Source organism: Sminthopsis crassicaudata, chromosome 4, assembly GCF_048593235.1.
Source record: "Sminthopsis crassicaudata isolate SCR6 chromosome 4, ASM4859323v1, whole genome shotgun sequence".
NCBI classification, from domain to species: domain Eukaryota; kingdom Metazoa; phylum Chordata; class Mammalia; order Dasyuromorphia; family Dasyuridae; genus Sminthopsis; species Sminthopsis crassicaudata.
This window is the reverse complement of record NC_133620.1, coordinates 150,030,865-150,052,205: the sequence shown is the minus strand read 5'-3', so window position 1 is coordinate 150,052,205 and position 21,341 is coordinate 150,030,865. Positions and strand designations below refer to the sequence as shown.

General features: G+C 30.9%; 1 protein-coding gene across 1 annotated transcript in view; it reads left to right on the top strand.

Annotated features, from left to right (window-relative positions):
• The window catches only part of UTRN (utrophin), a 533,723-nt gene that overhangs the window by 153,135 nt on the left and 359,247 nt on the right, over positions 1-21,341 (top strand). Inside the window, 10 exon segments of the mRNA XM_074309622.1 lie at positions 2,698-2,859; positions 3,437-3,565; positions 4,427-4,600; positions 6,193-6,348; positions 8,913-9,083; positions 11,826-12,005; positions 15,448-15,576; positions 16,028-16,198; positions 18,287-18,439; positions 19,103-19,240. Of these exon segments, the coding sequence (XP_074165723.1) occupies positions 2,698-2,859; positions 3,437-3,565; positions 4,427-4,600; positions 6,193-6,348; positions 8,913-9,083; positions 11,826-12,005; positions 15,448-15,576; positions 16,028-16,198; positions 18,287-18,439; positions 19,103-19,240 (1,563 nt within the window).

Here is a 21,341-nt window from a genome sequence, read left to right as displayed (position 1 = left end):
TTCATCTATTGAGGTTAATTAGTATTCAGTCTTTTTTTTTTTTAATTTTTTATTCATTTTTCCAAATTATCCCCTCCCTCCCTCCACTCCCTCCCCCCGATGGCAGGTAATCCCATACAGTTTACATGTATTACAATATAACCTAGATACAATATATGTGTGTAAATACCTTTTTCTTGTTGCACATTAATTATTAGCTTCCGAAGGTATAAGTAACCTGGGTAGATAGACAGTAGTGCTAACAATTTACATTCGCTTCCCAGTGTTCCTTCTCTGGGTATAGTTATTTCTGTCCATCATTGATCAACTGGAAGTGAGTTGGATCTTCTTTATGTTGAAGATTTCCACTTCCATCAGAAGTATTCAGTCTTTTAAAAAAATAAAAGTTCATTCCAACTTGATCAGTGCTATATCTGGATATGCCATTGAGTGTCTTATCTATCAAGTATACCGATAAATTTCATTATATGTTTTTGGACATATATGTTCAAATTGTATGGTGATAGAAAATATTGGTAGAATAGAAAATATGGTAATAGATAAGATCTTTCATTGTAAAATGGTAAGAGTAGTTAAATCTGTAGAGCAAGTGTTAGTAATATGCAAAAACCAGTGAAAAGAATAGGATATGAATTTCATTGATCTAAAGCAAACATTGTACTTAGGAGATCTACACAGCAGTGTTGTATATGTATATTTATAAGATATTGGAATTATATATGCTTATTTGCAATATGTTAACAAACTACATAGACTTAAGTTATATACTTTTTTCCCTACCAAGATTATTTTGTAAACAATGATAATTTGTACTTATATTGAGAAAATTATTCTTTTTGGAAAAGATCTATCTAAAAGAAGTAATAATCTGCATTGGAGATACAATAGAAATTATCACTGGCCAACTCAAGAATAAAGATTATACACTTTCCCAACTGTTTTTCAGTACAATTCTAGAAATGTTAACAATGGTAATAATACCAGAGAAAGAAATTAAACTCATAAAGTGAGGGAAAGAAGAAATAAGATTTTCTTTAGCAGTTGCTGTGATGTTTTATTTTTAATATTCTAAGATATTAGCAAGGGAACTAATTGAGATACTATGCAGCTTCAATGAATTTCCATGCTTCACTACGAAACCACAAAATCAACAATATTTCTATATAATTAAAATATCCAATACATATTTATTTATTGTTATTTATATCCATACAATATTTATGTAGGTTTGAGTAAAAACGTTTCTTTAAGAAATAAGACAACTTATTATAATTGGAGCAGTCAGTGCTCATTGCTGAGTCATGTGAATATAATTAATATGATAATACCAGAGTTCATTTGATGATTTAATAATGTGGAATCAGCAAAGACATACTTTGTTAAATTTAACTAAAGTTTTAACCATTCACTTGGGAGAACAAATGACCAAAAATATTATGCTAAATAATGGAAAAGGTTTTGTGGTGTTTTTTTTTTTTTTCTGGTGGGGGGGGGGAAGGTTGGAAAATAGCATTTCTAGACCTCAAATTATATGTATAAAGTATCAGTCATTAAAATCAGTTGTTACTGGTTAAAAATAGAAAAAAAAAAGATATTGGCGCAGGTGACTTGACAAGGTCTAATTAGAAATAAGGAGAGCTTAACTTATGTATAGTAAAGGTAAAGACATAAGGAAAGGAACTTCTTCTTGCTATAATCAACTGGGAAAACACAGTTCAGTAGAAATTAGGTTTATTCAAGTATCTTATTACATAATATACAATAAATTCAAAATAGACATATGACCTGAGCATTAAAGATAATACCAATAATATATTAAAAAATAAGATCATGTGTACCTTTCACAGCTATAGGTAGAAAATTAGTTCTTAACACAAGGAATAGATAGAACTAAACATAATAAAATGAATAATTTTGGTTACATGAAATTGAAAAGCTTTTGCACAAACATTTGTAATGCATCCAGGATAAGAAATGGAAGCAGTTTACTGGGATCTTTTTTTTTTTAATCAGATGCCATTGACAGAGGTTTGAGATCCAAGTCATATGATTAGTAGAAATATGTAAGGCCAAAATTCTTCCCTTAACTACACACATATTTATAGATAGATAAAGATAAGTCTTTTAAGAAAAAATTTAAAACTATTAATAACTAATTGTTAATTTTAATAACTATATAAAATCTAAGTGATGTTAAAACAAATGATATTCAAGAGAATTTAAATAAATATTCCTGAAGTTGTTTTGTCATTCTTTCCAAGTATTTTCTGATAAATCAATAAGCAAACTAACTCGCATTTCTGTTGCCTTTTAATGTATAATATGATGTACAGAAAAATAACAACGGTCAGTTTTCTTTCTTCTGATTCCATGTTTTGTGATATTAAGCTTTGTTGTTGTTTAATTTTGTTTATATAAGAAATCTAATTTTGTGAAGTGTGGTATTTTTTAGTTTAGTAAGAGAAAAATATAAGCATCCCTTTTTGTTACAATTCAATAATATCTTCTCAGTGAGTGTTCTTAGCTCTTAATTACTTGTTTAAATCAAGTAAGTCATAGCTTCCTAAATTGGTGATGTTTTTACCATCTGTTTCTTCTTTCCATGACCTGAAATGTATGAATGCTCTTGAATTCTGTTCACTATACGTAAGTGAGTGGATACTGAGCTTTTTAATATTAATTTTTTCTCCTCTTTAGGCAGAATCCAGACAGATTTCACTGGAAAAGCAACTACAGACTATGAGGGAAACTGACCACATGATGCAAGTCTTGCAAGAAAGCTTAACCGAGCTGGATAAACAACTCACCACGTACTTGACAGATAGAATAGATGCCTTCCAGGTTCCACAGGAGGCTCAGGTAATTCTCAATTTTATATTATATGTATATTTGCACTTTTAAATGGTGGTACAATGAATGGTTTCTGCCAATTCCTGAAGATAATACAGTTTATATAAATGAAGCAATGTTCTATTTTCATTTTTTGCTATTTGTCATGGTCCAAGGGACTTTATACATATCAGGTGGGTAGCTCTGTGGAGCTTGTTTTAGCTCCCTCTTCTATTAAGAACATGTGGAAAATAATAATCATAGCCACTCACATATTTAAGGTACTTTAAGGTTTATAAAGCAGATATAAGAAACATGGAATTTTAAGGTAAGAGATTTTCAGGTCAATTAGAATGATTTTCCTCATTTTATAGATGAGAAAACTGAAGACCAAAGAAGGACCTAGTACTATGTTTTGGGTAACATGTGCCAGAGCTGAGATTTGAGATGAGATCTTATAACTTCACATCTAGCCAGTAACCTTTTGAAATTTGGAAATTCTACCATAATGTTTTCTGTTATTTCTCTCTATACATTTTCTTTTCCACAGCCTGTTTTAAAAGTCTTGTCTCTTCCTTTAATCTTCTTCACAAATTTCCTTTGACAGAAAATTCATGCAGAAATCTCAGCGCATGAATTAACATTGGAAGAGCTGAGAAGAAGTACACGAACTCAACCACCCACTTCTCCAGAAGGCAGAACCCTTAGAGGAGGAAGTCAGATGGATATTCTTCAGGTAAAGGAGCAGAAGAATTTTCTTCTACCTTTCAAAATTGGTGGATACACAGAATTAAAGAATCATTTGTTAATTATTAATGGATTTAATCATAGACTGATAGAAGTGGAAAACATCTGAGAGATCAACTAGTCTAATTCCATTGCAATTCAGTTAAGGAAAGTGATTAAGAGATTGAACCAAGGTCACATAGATAGTAGTAAAACTAGGAATTGAGCCCACTTCTGAGACCCTTTCCAATGTGTACTGGATTATAAAGGAACTGTAAAGGAGGAATAAGAGAAGGAAAGATTTTGAATTCCTTAGATGCTAATGGGTTTTATGAGCATGGTATGGTAACATGTTAGTTGAAAAAAAAATAAAACTTCTTTGTATTCTGTTGTACCACTTTTCATTTTATTCAACGGTAAGGAAAATAATCCTGATTTTAGAGAGGCATTCAAAAATAAAATCATTCATCAGATTTGGGTATTTATATTATAGGTATTCATCCTGTTATTAAGGTACTAAAAAAAAATCACGATGGAATAAATGACGCCTTTAAAACTTCTAAGAATGATGCAGTTTGCATTTCTCTGAAATCCGTTTTATCTTTCATTTTTCCAAGATAAATAAACCGACAAGATGACACTTGGTTGTAATTAACTCAGGAATTTATTTGATCCTGTAGATTCCTAAGGTTCACAATAAATTTATACTTGATTCACTAAAATTATTTGATTTATTGTGCAATACTTAATTTTTATGCTACAAATAAGGGTTGATCTTCAGCAATTAAACTGATAAAATACTCAGGTGTGAAATTTGTTCCTACATGAAACATTTAATTTTATTAACATCAATTCTTATCATCATGTTCAGCGGAAACTTCGAGAAGTATCCACAAAGTACCAACTCTTCCAGAAGCCTGCTAATTTTGAGCAGCGTATGCTTGATTGCAAGCGGGTTCTAGATGGTGTAAAGGCTGATCTTCATGTTTTGGATGTAAAAGATGTAGATCCAGATGTGATTCAGAATCATTTGGACAAATGCATGGTAAGGCAATGTCACTGTTGGAAGGAAGGAGAGTGTGTGTGTGTGTGTGTGTGTGTGTGTGTGTGTGTGTGTGTGTATTTGTAAATACATCATATTTTTTTAAGGCAAAAAACAATAATTAAAAGTCATATTTATTTGTAATATGTGAGTCTTAGTAGTAGGACTACATGTTATAGAATTTTTTCAGACACCAAAGTCAGTTGCTATGGAATTCAGATTCTTACCACAACCACTCCCTTCAAAATTGGAGGAAAATTTCTTGTTATCTTTCTCTCTCTTACTCTCCCCCCCCCCCCCCCGCCATAAATTAATATATTTAATTTTTCATATTCTTTTAGATATTACTGACAGTGACTTAGTAATCCTGTTTTCCAGTTCTTTAAGTAGCAAAGATGTAATTTATTCTCAATGGTTCAACTTCATCAAAGGCAGTTAGGTTTTATAGTTTTATTTCATTTATCTTAATTGTCAACTCTGTAATTTTTTTTCCAGTTATTTCTGATGCAAATATCATTGTCTTTGGCAGAAAAAAAAACCCCAACAGAAGAATAGAAAAATTGAGCATCTTTGCCTCCTTTCTGCCATCAGCACTAAACAACAATTCTTTTGCCTTTTTTTGATCATCCCTTTTTTCTTAATGTAGTTTAAAAAATAAAAACATTTCATTGTTCTTAGCTTTCCTTGCCATTCTGAAATATTATATGTAATATCTTACTGTTATTTTAGTATTGAACTCTGTTAGCAAGTGAAACAATAAATCATTCCACAAGTGATTATTCATTGTTTACTCTATCCCTAACACTGGAAATATAGGAGGAAAGAATGAAACAGTTTTTCTCAGGGAGCTTCTGGAAACTTAGAAATGATATGTCTCATGTGAAAATTATTAAAGCTAAAATTTCCATCCTTGACTTTATTCCATTTTTATTTTTGTTTATCCTTGAATAATGGTGTCTGTTTTTTCCAAAGCTGCCATCTCTAATAACATATGTCTCTCTTTAAATCTTCTGAACACTGATTGTTGTACATGGGTAGAATGGAAGTAATAATAGTTAGGTCTTAGGCTGTCGAAATTGTAGCCCAAATATCTAGCATATGCTTATTTTTCAGAAACATCATTGATCATGAAAAGCAAGTAATGAGGAAAAGGGCTATTAGAGATGGTTGTGCTAACTAAAAAACAAATTTTCCCCCATTTGGTCAGAATACTTGTTAATTTTAGATTCTCTACAATAATAATCAATTCCTACTCATGATCCACAAAATATGAAGAATAGATTGTGGAAATCTTCCACAAATTTTTTTTCACAATGTCATTTATTTGTAAAATTATTATCTTTAGATACATAGTATGACACTTGCTGTCTTTCTTTTTCCAAGGTAAATCTTCAATTTTTTATTATGAAAGTTATTTGACTTTTAAGCAAGATTTACTTGTCACCTTGACTTGATTTTATTACTGATTTAAATGTAAAGAAAAAAAGATACTTTAAAATATTTTAGTCTTAATTATGTATATGCTGTTGACCAAATTACCAGAGATTAGTAATTTTTACTAAAATGCATAATTTTTGTCTTTTTTTTATATAAAGAAACTCTATAAAACTTTGAGTGAAGTAAAGCTTGAAGTAGAGACTGTAATCAAAACTGGAAGACAGATTGTACAAAAGCAGCAGACAGATAATCCAAAAGGGATGGATGAACAACTAACTTCGTTAAAGTTCCTTTATAATGACTTGGGTGCACAGGTAAGAGGACTGAACTATTTTGTAAGGAAAATGTGTCTTTTAAAAGTAGTTCACTCCTAGGCTGCTTGACCTATTGCATATATGTGATTTTATTTGATATAATTTTCCCCCTAATATTTATTATATTTTGAAATTCTGAGTGGAAAATTTTGAAAAATTTAATGTATATTCTCTATTGTATTTAGATAGAACTCTATAGTATTTACATAGGATATAGAAACTATATTTTGTCTTTTAGTTTAATACAAGATTTATTTATGTTATCAGTGCCAGTTAGTTTGTTTTTAATCCTTCTTTTATTGTCTCTATGAAAAAAATCAAAAATTAGCTTTTAAAAAATGTTTTGTTGTTTCAATTGTGACAATTGTGACCGTATTTGGTGTTTTCATGGCAAAGATACTGGAGTGGTTTGCCATTTCCTTTTGCAGCTTGATTTATAGATAAGGAAACTGAGGCAAACAGGGTTAAGTGACTTGCCCTGGTCACACAGCTAGTAAGTGTCTGAGGCCAGATTTGAACTTAGGCTTCCTGTGTATCTACTTTGCCACTTAGCTGCCTTCCTCTTCTCCTCCCCTTAATCTTCATTTTTGCCTCTTCTATGGCTTTTCTTTCCCTTCTTCCCTGGCCTTTTCACATAGAGGAGAGAAAATAAACTCCTGCCAGTGCAATTTTGCAATTACTCTGCAATTTAAAAAGTTTCTAGGAGGAACTAAGATTTTGACTCATTTGCTCAAGACCATAATGCAGTTTAAGCCCAAGTCTTCTGAATTCCAGTTCCACTCTTCTATTTTGTGCTGCCTTTTCCAAACTCCATGTTTCCAATATCATTTCTAAAAGCCATGCTTCAACCCAAACATTGAGTCATAGGTAATTCATATTAATATGCCAGTTGTTTTAAATCCTTCTAAGATACATGCATAATTTGGTCATTTTGGAGGAATCAAAGGAAGAGAGAAGCTGTTGGATCTTTTGCATTGAGGCACTGGCAATATTTAATGATTTGACTCATTTTAGAATCTCTGTCTTCAAGCTAAGAACAAAATAAGAACTGTAAAGTTGAAATGTGGCTTAGTTATAGATGTTGTTTTGGATCATGCTGCAGACATTGAATATTAAATACACTCGTATGAAATGATGGAAATCTCCCTGTTAGCCCAGAGGAAAATGATTAGAATTTTGTTTTCACTCTCATTTTAGTTTAGTTTAGCAATTAGACTCCATTCCATTGAATTTTCAATTATAGCCTCTCTGTACTGAGAAGAAACTGTAGGTCTGGGGCCAAATAACTTTAATGACAGTGTAATCAGAAATATCCAAATCTGGAGGATTGTCTCATCATTATACAGTTGCAAGTACATATAAAAATCCAATATGATCATTTATTTTATGCACGTTTTATAGATGGCTATGTCATTACTGTCACCTAGACCAAAACCTTTTATTGTGACCATGATACTTAGAGTTGTTTCATAAAATGATTTAAAAGTACAGAATGCCTAATACCATCAAAAGCACTTTAAAAATGTTTCAGTTGGAAGAAAATTTGAATATCCAGATACAATTTATTGCAAGGTCTGATTGGCATTGGTTTTATTGTGGTTACTAACTTTTTTCTGGCAAGATAAAATTTTATTATGATAATGTTACTTCTAGGTATCTATTAGTCAAAGTAGATACAATTCAGATATTTGCTGTCTTAATGGTAATTGATATATTTTCCCTTGAATTTGCCAAAAGCATAAATTCATTGAAGCACTTGACCTAATTCTTCTGTGTAGAAATAATTAGCTCCCTTTTAGACCAGACTTTGTCTTTTATTCTACAGAAGTTATTTTGATTAAGTTCTTTTGTCCTGGCCAGAAATATTTGATACAACTCACAAAGTAGGTACTTAGTCAATGTTTAATGATTGTTCATTGATTTTATGCTTATCAGCTTTGTATAATTTGTAATATTTGTATTTCATGCAATTTTTACAATACTTTTATTGCACATGCAAATATCAGATGATGTATATCTACATATATATGAAGACATAGACATCTTTATTTAAATGTTATATATTTCAATTCCTTTAAGTTACCCAGAATTGTATTTGAGTATAATCTATTTTTACATGAAAAGTGTTAGTAATTGTGTCATTATGTAAATGATTTTAGTTCTCCTATAAGTTTATCTTCACACTGATAAACACATAGATTTATATAGTGACTTTTCTCCAAGAATTTCAAAAGACTTTTCACATGGTTAGTCAGTTTATCTCAGTCCTTATGCTTTTTATGCAATAGAAAAATTAGGCAACTTATGTAATTTTTTTTTAATAGTGATGATATTCAAGTGGTGAAGTTCTGAGACATTTTATTATATCTGAGTAAATTGAAGAGCAGTTACAGGTTTCCTTTTGTTTGATGCAATTAACCCCATTTTGCACCTGAGAAAGTTGAATCCAACTGTTACATGTTATGTAAAACAATTGTACATATATACTTAACATACTGGAGACATGAGTGAGAAGCAATTTGAGAGATGGTGGAAGTACTCTGGATTTTGCTTCTTTTATACAGGTTACTGAAGGAAAGCAGGATCTGGAAAGAGCTTCCCAGCTAGCTCGAAAAATGAGGAAGGAGACAGCTTTGCTTTCAGAATGGCTTGCTGTCACTGAAGCTGAGTTAGTGCAGAAGTCAGCTTCAGAAAGCTTACTTTCTGACCTGGATACCGAGATTGCCTGGGCCAAAGTAAGTTATAATTCTAATTTAGTTGCTATTGTTACATTAGTGATGTTGGTGGCTGTTGTACTGGAGACCTTCCCCCCAACTCTCCATGTTAAATTATGCCTAGCTAAGCATACATCATGCTTAGTGATTTTTCCACTTGATTATGTCTTACCAAGCAACAAGAAATCTTTCCCATTTTCATGAGGTCTTTTTGCTCCATTGATTACCAAAATGATAAATTTTATGTAGTTGTCAAAAAGCCTTTACAACTTTAAAAAATGAGAGGAGTATGCTATCATTATGTTAGAAAATTTTTTTTGTTATTTTTAATAAAAATATGATTTTCAATAGTACCACATTGGTGTTTGTTCTGTATTGATCACTGTCAGTGAGTAGATATGACAATTGATTCTGTTTTTCTGATGAATAAAATGATGATTTATGAAAGAAGACCCATATGTTTCTGAAAGATGAATGAAATCAGATTAAAAACTTGAAATTGATTTCCCAGATCTTCCTTTTTTTTTTACCACAAACAGATAGTTTATATGGACAACAATGTTTATCTTTAGATTTATATAATCCTTAGTCTCCAAATTCACACATTTATTGAAAAAGACATTTTCTGTTTATTCAGTCATTTCAGTCATATCCAATTTTTCATAATTGTATTTCAGATTTTCTTGGCAAAGATACTAAGTTGGTTAGTCATTTTCATAGGGAACTGATGCAAAGAGAATTGAATGACTTGCCCAAGCTCACACTTCTCATTGGTCTCTGAGGCTAGATTTGAACTTAGATCTTCTGAATGCTGAACTGGTCTTTTGTACAATATTACCTAACTCCTCAAAGACAACAGAACTTTAAAAAGATTGAAAATTAAGTGTGCTCACTTTGATAGAATTTGGAAGGGAGGTAGATTGTGTATTGGAATACAGTGGAGTGTTATGTTGGACAGTTTAGACTTTGACTTTTGGACTTCATTTTTCTTTCTTTTGGAGAAGTCCTGAAAAGAAACTCTTTTGGAAGTTTCTCTGCAGCTTATTGACTTTGAAAATTGCTTGAGAATCTTCAATCTTAAATGCCTTCCTACATTCACACTTGTAGATTTGAATGCAAGTCTTTCTGACTAACTTTAATTAGTCTGCATAAACATTTAGATTAAAATTTGAATTATTGTTCTTATTGGCCAGAAAACCATGTTATATATATAGGATTTTTTTCCTGCCTTATTCAAAATGAATAGGATTGCTGATAATGGGTATTTTAAGGCAGTTTTCAAAGAGTAAAAGAAAACCAGAAGGGGATTTTAAATTGAGATTCCACACTTGTAGAGAGATGGAACTCTGAAAAGGTATATATGAATCCAGAACAGCAGAGTACTTAAAGCTAAGTGCATACTCTATGAGATATTGGTTCTATAAAGATATACTTAGATGATAGGGTGATATGATGGCTCTCCTCAAGATTGGCTTCTGCTGAATGTGTTGTGGTGAGGTAAATGTAGAAAAGGATTGGAGGGCTGAGGGAGAGGGTCAGAGTCTCACAGCCCCCTCAGCAGGGAAGATTTCAGGGTCCAGAGTCCAGAACCCATCTTTGATGAGCCATGTGGCAGCTTGCCTGCCTCCTTCACTTCTTCTCCCAAAGACTAAGGACTCTGACTGATCCTGAGGCCCTCCAGAGAGCTAAGCCGGACATTACACACATTCTGCTGTCTTGTGCATAGATTGCATTTATTGAAGTACAGAGGTGTATGTAGGTGAAAGAGAAACTATAAGAAAAGAAAAAGGATTTCAAATAGTTTTTGTTGTACCTTATAATACATGGAAAAATACAGTACTCATTAGGAAATGCATAAATAGCAAATGTGATTTTAATCATGATTGCTTAGTTTGAGTTGTTATATATTAGTTTATTTTGTTCTAATATGGTTTTGCACCTGTTTTTTGTTTGTTTTTAGTGTGTTCTGGACCTTAAAAGACATATTCCCAATGCGGAGATTTTTTTCTAGTGATGTGTGTGTGTGTGTGTGTGTGTGTGTGTGTGTGTGTGTGTCTTTAAGCTGAGCCCTTCTTTTTCTATACTCTTGTTTAGATATAATTACTTATAGGTATTTATTGGTTGCAGTAAATACTTGCTGCTTGCAGTCAATAAATAATCACTAAGGAGAATTCAGGATCTCAAGTGCACAAACTGTGGTTGTGGATTCCATTCTTCTGATTACTGGCAGTTGTATTATGGTGTGATATTTAAAAGAAATGCTTGAATACTTAAGGAAGAATAATAAAGCAATAATAAATGACCAGAAATTATGTAGATCTTGCTTATATTTATTTGAACTGATTTAAGTTTATGTTCCCCAAAGTACAATATATTAATGTAATATTTAAAAGCAATTAACCTAAATTTTAAAACTGCTTAGATATATTGTGATTGAAGAAGGGTATACTAATTGACAAGGCTAAATATATTCATATATGTTTAAAAGACATATTCATATTTGCTTGAAGATTAATTGTTTTAGTATAAGAACTTGTGTAGTTTCTGGGAATTTTAAAACTTTGAGCTAGCCATGAATGAGCAATTGTGTATTGTAAAATACTATAGCATGGTTCTAAAAATCTCACCTTTCAAGTATTTAATTTACTGTTAAATTGTTAAATAATATATGATAGAGTACCCTGAATTATTAATGATGTAAAAGTTATCTGCAAACTTTCTATTGATTGGAAAGAATATACAATTTTATATACTTTATTTTAGAATGTGCTGAAACAGTTGGAAAAGAGAAAATTTGATTTAAATAATATCACTGACATAAGAGCAGCTCTCCAGAGTTTGGTAGAGGGCAGTGAGACAACTTTGGAGGAAAAAGTCTCTGTATTGAATGCTGGGTGGAGTAGAGTTCGCACTTGGACTGAAGATTGGTGCAACACATTATTGGTGAGTTACACTCAAAATGAATTCTAAATATGGGAATTTCTTTCAATTGACGATACTTAATTTTTATAGGAGATAATTTTTTTCCTTTCTGGAGAGATAGGAGGGAGAATATAAATTTTTCTTAATATAATAATTAGTGATTTAAACAATTAAAGAAAATAAAGTATTGTAATCCTAGTTCTTTTTTGTTGTTTAGTTAAAAAAATCTCAGAATTAGTGATTTTCATATTGGCTACTCATCAGATTATAAATAATAGTATATATAGGAAATTCTGTTTTTCAGAAAAGCCTAAGAGACTTTCTTAGAACATTGTTTTACTAAAGATTAAAATAATACTGACATGTCTAAAACATAATTGATCCATTTGTGGTGTAAATATAGTTTAGTTTTAATTTTGTATTATAATATTTTATTTTAAATTTATCTTTATAATGTGAGTCATAATTTAGAACTTATAATTATTACATATTTCCTGAAATGCACTATTGATTTGTTGACTTTGAAGAGTTTGCCACTCTGCTTTTTTTACAGTCAGATCTGTTGCATGATCTGTTTCAAAAAACCAATACATTGTTTATTGAATAATCTTTATATGACTTTTCCAAGAAGGGAACTCTTATAGGATTCCTTGATGTTTGCTTCAAAAGTAAAATTCCATACGATTGATAGTTAGAAAGTTGAGGGTATGTTTGATCACTTAATCTACTTGATAGACATAGAGTCTAAAGAATACTTAGATTTTTAAAAAGCAAAACAAAATATTATGGAATTAGTTCAGTATATCTTCACTCATTCTTATAACAAATATAGAAATAAATGAATTAAGGTAATGCAAGTAATTAGTGAAGGTACTAGGTAGATTCAAAGATAAAAACAATGATTTATGCCTTCACAGAACTTACTGTCTTGTAAGGGAAATAAAACAATCATAAAAGAGTATGTTATAGGTAGACTGTGATCAAGATAAAAGAATTAAGTCTAGGCAAAAGTGTTATGCAGCATATGTATAGGGAGAGATCACAAATACATGCATAAAGGATTAGAGAACATTCCTTGAAGTAGTTGGTTTCTGAGCTAGATCTTGAATTTTCAAAAAAAAAATAGATTTCAGTAGGTAAAAATAGGAAGATAATATATTCTTGATTGACCTATCTGAATTCACAGAGGTAATGAGTCAGCCAGGAACTCAAGAAACAGTTAGTTCTTTGATCCAGAAAAGAAAGTTCTTGACATTGAAATCTTTGGTAATGTTTTGGTTTTATATCAGAAATGGCTAGAGTTTTAATAGGATAAATAGCAGTAAAGAAGGTGTATTACCATCTGTTTTGCTCACTGCATTACAATTTCTATCATAAGGATTGTGAGATTTTTCCAAATGATTTGAAGCTCAAATCTTCTGTATGTGTTGTGTCTTCCATTAGAATGTAAGGTACTTACTTGAAAGCAGAGACATTACTCTTCTATTTATATCCCCAATTTTTGGCATAGTACTTTGCATGTAGCACTTAACAAGTGCTTTTACTTTTTCTTTTAAATTAAACATTTTGGGAATGGAATTTCAATTTCCAAATTGTCTTCTTCCCACCTCATAGTAGAGATGGCCAATATTTCATGCAGATTTATATCTATATGTAAAATTATATTACCCATATTTCCATTTTTTACTTCTTTCTCTGGAGGCGGATAACATCCTCCTTCATAGGTCCCTTATAGTTGATTTGAGTATTTATAGTATTTAGAATAATTTGCTTATTCACAATTATTCTTTGAACAATTTTGCTGTTACATGTACAACATTTTTTTTGGTTCTGTTCACTTCACTTTTAATTATTTCATGCAAGTCTTTTCATGTTTTTCTAAAATTCACTCAGTCCATCATTTTTTACAGCACAGTAGTGTTTATCACTATCATATATTAGTTTGGTTAGCCATAGCCTAGTTGATGGACATTCCTTTAATTTTTACTTCTTTTACACCAAAAAGAGAACTGATATAAATATTTTATAACATAGTGGTAAGTTTCCTTTTTCTCTGATTACCATGGGAAATAATCTATTTATGGTATTGTTGGATCATAAGGGGTACATACTTTTATAACTCTTTGGATATAATTCCAGATTGCTTTCCAAAATAGTCTGATCAGTTCACAGTTCCACCAACACAATTTATTAGTGTTCTAGTTTTTCCATGTCATCCAACATTTGTCATTTTCTTCTTCTATTCAATCAGTCTGGGTATGATGATATTGTGAAGTTGTTTTAATTTGTGTTTTTTAATAAATAAAGATTTAGAGTATTTTATATTGTTTTGATTCCTTCATTGAAATACTGCATATTCATATTCTCTGACCATTTATTAATTAGAAATGATTCATTTTAAAAATATTTAACAAAGTTCTCTTTACATTTAAGATGAGACCTTTATATGAGAAACTTTCTATAAAATTTCCTCTCAAATTTCTGCTTCCTTCAAACTTAGCTACAGTGGTTTTATTTGTAATTTAATGTAATCAAAATTATCCATTTCACATCTCATGATGTTTTCTCTCTCTTGTTTCTTCATAAATCCTTTTCTTAGCCACATGTTTAATTAGTAATAGTTTCCATGTTCTAGTTTTCTTACGATATGGTCATTTTTTTTTTTTTACCTTATCTTGTAAATGTTGTAATAAGTGCTTTTTAAGTCATTTATTTGAACAAGGTTAATGACGGTAAAACTTGACAATAGTGGATATCTGAAATATCAGGAGTAAAATTCCCCACACTTGAAAAATTACTGGATGTTGCAGAGAGGGAGAAACAATTGATTTTGAATGAGCCCAGGTGGTTTGGAGGATGGATAATGAACTAGCAAAAACAATAGGAAAATTGGGATAGAGGGGAAGTATTGGAAAGAGTAGATAATGAATTTTGTTTTAGATTTTAAGTACATATATGTATATTTTGCAAGGCATTTGGAGTTAAGTTACTTGTTCACAAAGATAATAAGTCTTAAATGTCTGTATTCAGTTTCTCCTGACTCCAGGGATGGTGCTCTATCCACTGCTTCATCTAATTCAGAATATATCATGTGTATAAATTAAAAATGTGCTATTGAAACTGAGTAAAAAAATTGGTTTTATATATGTGTGTGTGTGTGCAAATACAAATATTTTATTATTATTATTACATTGATGACAACATGCTTTTATTTATTTCTGTTTTGTTACTTAAAAAAAAAATTCTTTTTCTTCTCTGAGAATTTGGAATGCTTTAACTGGAAGCAAACAGAACAATGGGACCAATCTTAGAGCTTGAGGAAACTATAGAAGCTTTTTATTTAAACATATAGATGGATAGAATTCTTTTTATAACATTCCCTACAAATGGTCATAGGGACATTGCAACTATATCTCATTGAATACTTAATCTGGCTGTTTGAATTTTTTTTTTTTTTAAATAGAACCATCAGAGCCAGCTGGAGATATTTGATGGAAATGTTGCTCATATAAGTACTTGGCTTTACCAAGCTGAAGCTTTGTTGGATGAGATTGAAAAGAAGCCTGTGAATAAAAGCGAAGAAATTGTGAAAGTATGTATGCCTAAGATTATCAATGACATTTCTAATGTGTACTATTTTCTTCTTGGGGCCCAGAATCTTGCTGTCTATGAGCATTATATTATCTTGTCTTTTGTTTTTCATTTTGGTAATATGTGTGTGTGTGTGTGTGAGTGAGAGAGAGAGAGAGAGAGAGAGAAGGAGGGAGCAAGGGAGGCAAAGAGGGAAAGGGGGAGAGAGAGAATGAGAGAATATGAATCACCCTGGAAGGATTTGAAAAGCCCAACCTCTAACATCCCTAATTCTCCCACCTCCTACCTTTGGGTTCATTAATTATAATAAAAAGATGCCAGTGTTTTATTAGATAGGTATGTAACATTTTCAGGTCATCTTATTTTGTGAATAGGATCAAATCTCTATTTTGACTGGATTATGCTTCATTATTTCTTGCACTTGTTAAAATTTTGTGTTTTCTTATGCTTAGAGATTAACATCTGAACTGGATGATGTAAAGCTACAAGTTGAAAATGTTCGTGACCAAGCCGTTATACTGATGGATGCCCGTGGCTTGGCAAGCAATGAGCTTGTGGAACCAAAGTTAGTTGAGTTAAATAGAAACTTTGACAAGGTTTCTCAACACATCAGAAGTGCTAATGTGAGTGCTTATTATAAAACAGAGATATAAAATCCCCTAATCCTTCTTTTCTGTTTCTTTACCACTTCTTCCTTTGCCTCTTATACTAGGGTTGTCCTGTAGCATTAGCTTTGGTGGCAATATTTTCTTCAGCTTTAGCTCTTTGGGATCATTTCTTATAATTTCAAGTAAGATGTTAACATAGCTAGCTTTCAAAATGGTGGAACTTAAGAATTCTTCACCTATTTCTATCCTAAGATTGACTTTTTTAGCCCGAATGTATCAAGATCATTGTATCTAAAATTAAATTTATAACCTTTCATTTTGACCAGCCTCCCCTTTTTGAATTCCTCCTTCTTGTCTGTTATCTCTGTTTTTACAAACAATCAATCTCATGAATATTCACATTTGTTGAAACCCCATCATGTATTTCCATGTAAATAAATCATCAAATCATATCAGTTGTCATATATAACACATCATGTCATGTTGTATTCTTCACATGTAATAAATGTCTTTAAACTCAGTTCCTTATTTACTGTTTCTACTGCCTTTGTCACCTTAGTTGTTAACCACTGTCACTTTTTGCCTCAGTTGAGTCTTTCATCATTCTCAGGCTTGGTCTTTCATTCTCTAGTATCTATTTTCTCTAGTTTAAGTGAAACATCTAAATTAGATTAACCTTGCTAGTTTATAGACTTGATCATGTAACTCCATTGTTCAGAGATATTCACTAATTTCCTTGATTGCTAGATAAGTTCAAAATCATTAAACCTGATATTTTAAACTGTTCACCACTGGATTAAAACTTAATTGCCTAACCTTATTTCACTTTCTTCACTTTCCATTACTACATACTCCCTGTTTTGCTAATATTTTGATAACTTTTTCAATAAAATTGCTTTCTTTTGTATTTTCTTTTCTTTTACTTTATATATGCATTAAGGCATTTGGAAAAGGGTCCATTGCAAAAAACAAACAAACAAAAAAACAGTTAAGAATTCCTGTTCTGCATTTATCCTATGCCTTTTTTCTTCTGTGCTTTTGATTAATTGAAGCATTGTAAGATACTGGTTCACAATCACAAAGAACTAATCTTGTGATTTTGACTCCATATGCCCTGTATGTATATATACATTCACTTTTTTCCTTTATTTGCTTATTCCAAAAGCATCTGTTTAATTTTCATGAACTTTATAGTGCAGGTAGGTATAAAGCAGTAATGTACATTTTCTTTTATTTTTCTGTTAAAAATAGAATAAAGGGAATCCTATTTATTATTTTAATGATCTTGATACAAAAAGGCAAAAAGAGTGTTAGAAAGGGATAATGAATAATGTGTGGTATGCCCACAACTTTATTCTTTCATTTATTTTTTTCTTACTAGTAAAAGCAAAAGCTTAGTTGGGAGAAATGTGTAAAAGGTTTGTTGCATATCACAGAATTATTCATTGACATTCTTAGTGCTCACTTCTCACATGATACTTTAGCCTCCAATTGAATATAAATATAATTTTAAACAATTTTCTGAGACATAAAAACTTCATCTGAAGTAAACTTCCTGGAGATTGTAGATAAAATGCCAGTTTCATGCATCATCTTTTCTCTCTCTTCAAGAATCCTATAACTTTATTACATAATCAGTAAAGTGTGTAACTAGTGCTTTAGGGCAATAATTCAGCCAGTTCCATTTTTAAGAAGGCTAAAAGGAATTTTTACAACTTTAAAAATCTTGTACCAGGTACTAAAATATAGTGTTACATATATTTAATTTTTAATATCTGGCACAAGAGTAGTTTACACCAAAGAATTTGTGTCTTTGTGTCAGTTTTTTATACTTATTCCCATGAACCATGAATAAAATTGAAGTTATATCTTTAAAGAATTTCCAAATATGCAAAAACACAAGGAAATCCGAGCAATCTCTGCTTGAGTTGTAAATTCATTTTTTTACATGTTTCATTTCTGTTCATTTTACAATTTTTTTTTGCTTATCAAAATCTGATTTTACCTTCTTTGCTTGTACCATGTAGCTCTGGTCTTTGATTAACAATCTGCTGTTGGATCACCCATCCTTAACCTTACTTTCTTTTTTGCTTTCTTCTCTAGATGTTAATCAACCAAGAACTTTTCTCAAAGAAAATTTTGGCCAAATCACAACCTGTTGAGTCTGGTGTGCATTCAGCAGACTTAGATAAATTTGAACATGATTTACAAAATATGTTGAAGGTTGTGGAAAAGCACAGTGATGAAGATGAAAAGGTATAACACACCTAATTTTTCTTTGAATATTTGACTTAAATATCCTTCTACTTGTGGTGGAGAATTCTGAGGATGAGAATTTTTGATGTTGGATTTAGATGTACCAATTGCCAAATGGTATTTATAATGCTTCTAAGGGACTTAATTTTTTTTTTTTTTTTTAGAGAGAATTAGCTAAGTATTAGTTTGGTTGAAATTTTAAGCTATTTTAATATTTTTAATTTAACATATTTTAACATATAATTTAGAGAGAAAGTATGATATATGATAGCATAAATATGCAGCTAACCTAGAAAGCCCTAGGTGTTCTGTTCCTGCCTCTGATGTATAATTTGATACTTTTTATTGGGAAAGTTACTTTCATTGTTTCGGATAGCTTTTGCAGAGACATGGTGAACTGAATTGGTAGAAATAATTTCTTCACTAGAGAGTCTCTATTGAAATCATGGGTATGATTTTTAAAAGGTCCCACAGAATTGAACATGTTTTAGGGAACCTTATAATTTAAAAAAAATTTTAAAAATTTATTTAACATTTTTAAAAGGATATTACTTTATTTATGCCAATTCATCCTATGAAAATATTCCTTCTAGTCAAGAAATAGACATTGGTGAAGAGATAATAAAGTGAATTATTGACATTATTTTTTGTTTATGTTTTTAGTTGGATGAAGAGAAAGCCCAGATTGAGGAAGTTCTGCAGAGAGGAGAACAGATGTTACAGCACCCCATGGAGGATAGCAGGAGAGAAGAGTTACATTTACAGTTGCTACTTTTGAGGACAAGACATAACAATGCCAAGGTACAATCACTGGAAAATTTGTCTCATGTTTATGGCACTTATATGAAGAAAAAGAAAGATCTAATGTGATCTAAGAAAATTTGGGGAAGGAGAGAGTTCTCATTATCAGAAATGTATATATAATTTTGTAGTACTTGATGTAATTCATGAAGTTTTTCAGAATGAATAAATGGTAGGATGGAATTGATTATCTGATTGTCTATTTTGACTTCAGTATTGAGTATTTGAAGGAAAGCATTCTGAGAAAAAATTGGGAAAATCTGGGACAGAGAAGTTCAAATACTTTCAAGGGAGGCAATGGAGTATAGTAGAGATATATTTCTGGAGCTTGCTGTAAACCAGAATTTGGGTAGTTAATGTTTTATTTTGATATATTTGTCATGGATGTAAATATAGTATTGAAGGAATGAACCATATCTAGTTTTACAATCTTAATATAACTGACATCTTAAGAATATGGGATGTTGTTCATAAGGGAAAGGATAGCTTACAGATTTTATTTGCTAAGGCAGCAGAAAGGATAGAACATTTCACAAATGTCTGAAGAAGATTTACCAAATTAAATGCCAATTTACATGCACACACACATGTACATACATACTTATGTATATCCATATACACATTCACCATATACATGGTATATACACATCTATACTTAAAATATAATTTGGCCTTTGGGAGAGAATAACAAAAACAGCATTTGAAATTGTTTTCAAGAGTAATAAAATGATAAAATAAATCGATGATTTTTATGTAACATACAAAACAAGATATACTCTAGATATCTGTACATTTGTAATTTATGCATATAATTTAGCAATATAAGTGCATATACATATAGTGCCACAAAGCATATATATGACATAGTATGATATATTTTATATAATTATAATATACATGATATAACACGTTACATGCAACACAGCAATATATCATACTAAGTATGTAAAACAGACTATATAAGTGTCTTTTGCATATTTTGTGTTGTGTGTAATGTATGATCTTATGTATATAGCATTATATTATGAATAATTTTTTTTCCTGAAGAGCATTGGGCAGTACAGGATGTACTGGATATAGTAAAAACAAACATTATCAATTAAAAATAAATTTACATTAAAAATGTGGAAACTGACAGACATGACCACTTATCAATTTGGGAGATGTGTCTGAATTAGCTTTTCACATAAGGATAAGCCATTGGCTTTTTAAAGAAAAGATAGGAACCAATACAAAAACAAAACAAGCTTAGAAATGGGAATATGGATATTGTAGTCTATATAAAGTCAAACTTACCTGTTTTATGAAGGTGTAAATGAATGAGAAATGTGTAATGGGATAGATGGGAATTAATTTACTATTGCTTAGGGTCATTAAACAGTTACAAATTAGTTTAAGGAAGATGAAATATTTTTAGAAATCATCTATGCCAATAGTCCTATCATCTTCCTTTCAAAATGGTAGGATGGTAGCCATAGGTCTATTTCATTAAATATTATACTATAGGATTTTTGGGGATTAATGGAAGGAAAAAGAAATTTATAAAAAAGCTTGACAGGTGATCCAGTTAAGCTCAGTCATCTGGAGAACATTTAAGAATGAAGCTGGCAAAGGAACAAATAAAATAAAAAATAGAAAATATCTTTTAAGGTTTTTATGGCAATAATTTTTTAAATCTAATAATCTCAAAACCACAAAATTCAAACTGTATTATTTCTTGATATGCTTCATGGAGTTGTATAAATAGAACCTTAGGAATTAAAGATAATAAGGATAGTTAGCTACTCAGTCATCAGCAAGCATATACTGATTACTATTACTATTTCTTAGGCACTGAACTAATTATTGGGTTTACAAAGAAAGGAAAATAGAAGCATCCATCCCTGCCCTTAAGGAGTTCATGTTTTAGTGGAAAAGACAACATACAAATAGAATATTCATATAAGATATATAAATATATTCATTCATATATCCAAACACACATAATGCATGTTTGTGTTTGTGTGTGTGTGTGTATGTGTGTATTGTGTAAATGGGAGATAATCTCAGAAGGCAGGTTCTTGAATGGAAGGGACTGAGTCTCAAAAGAAGCCAGGGCACT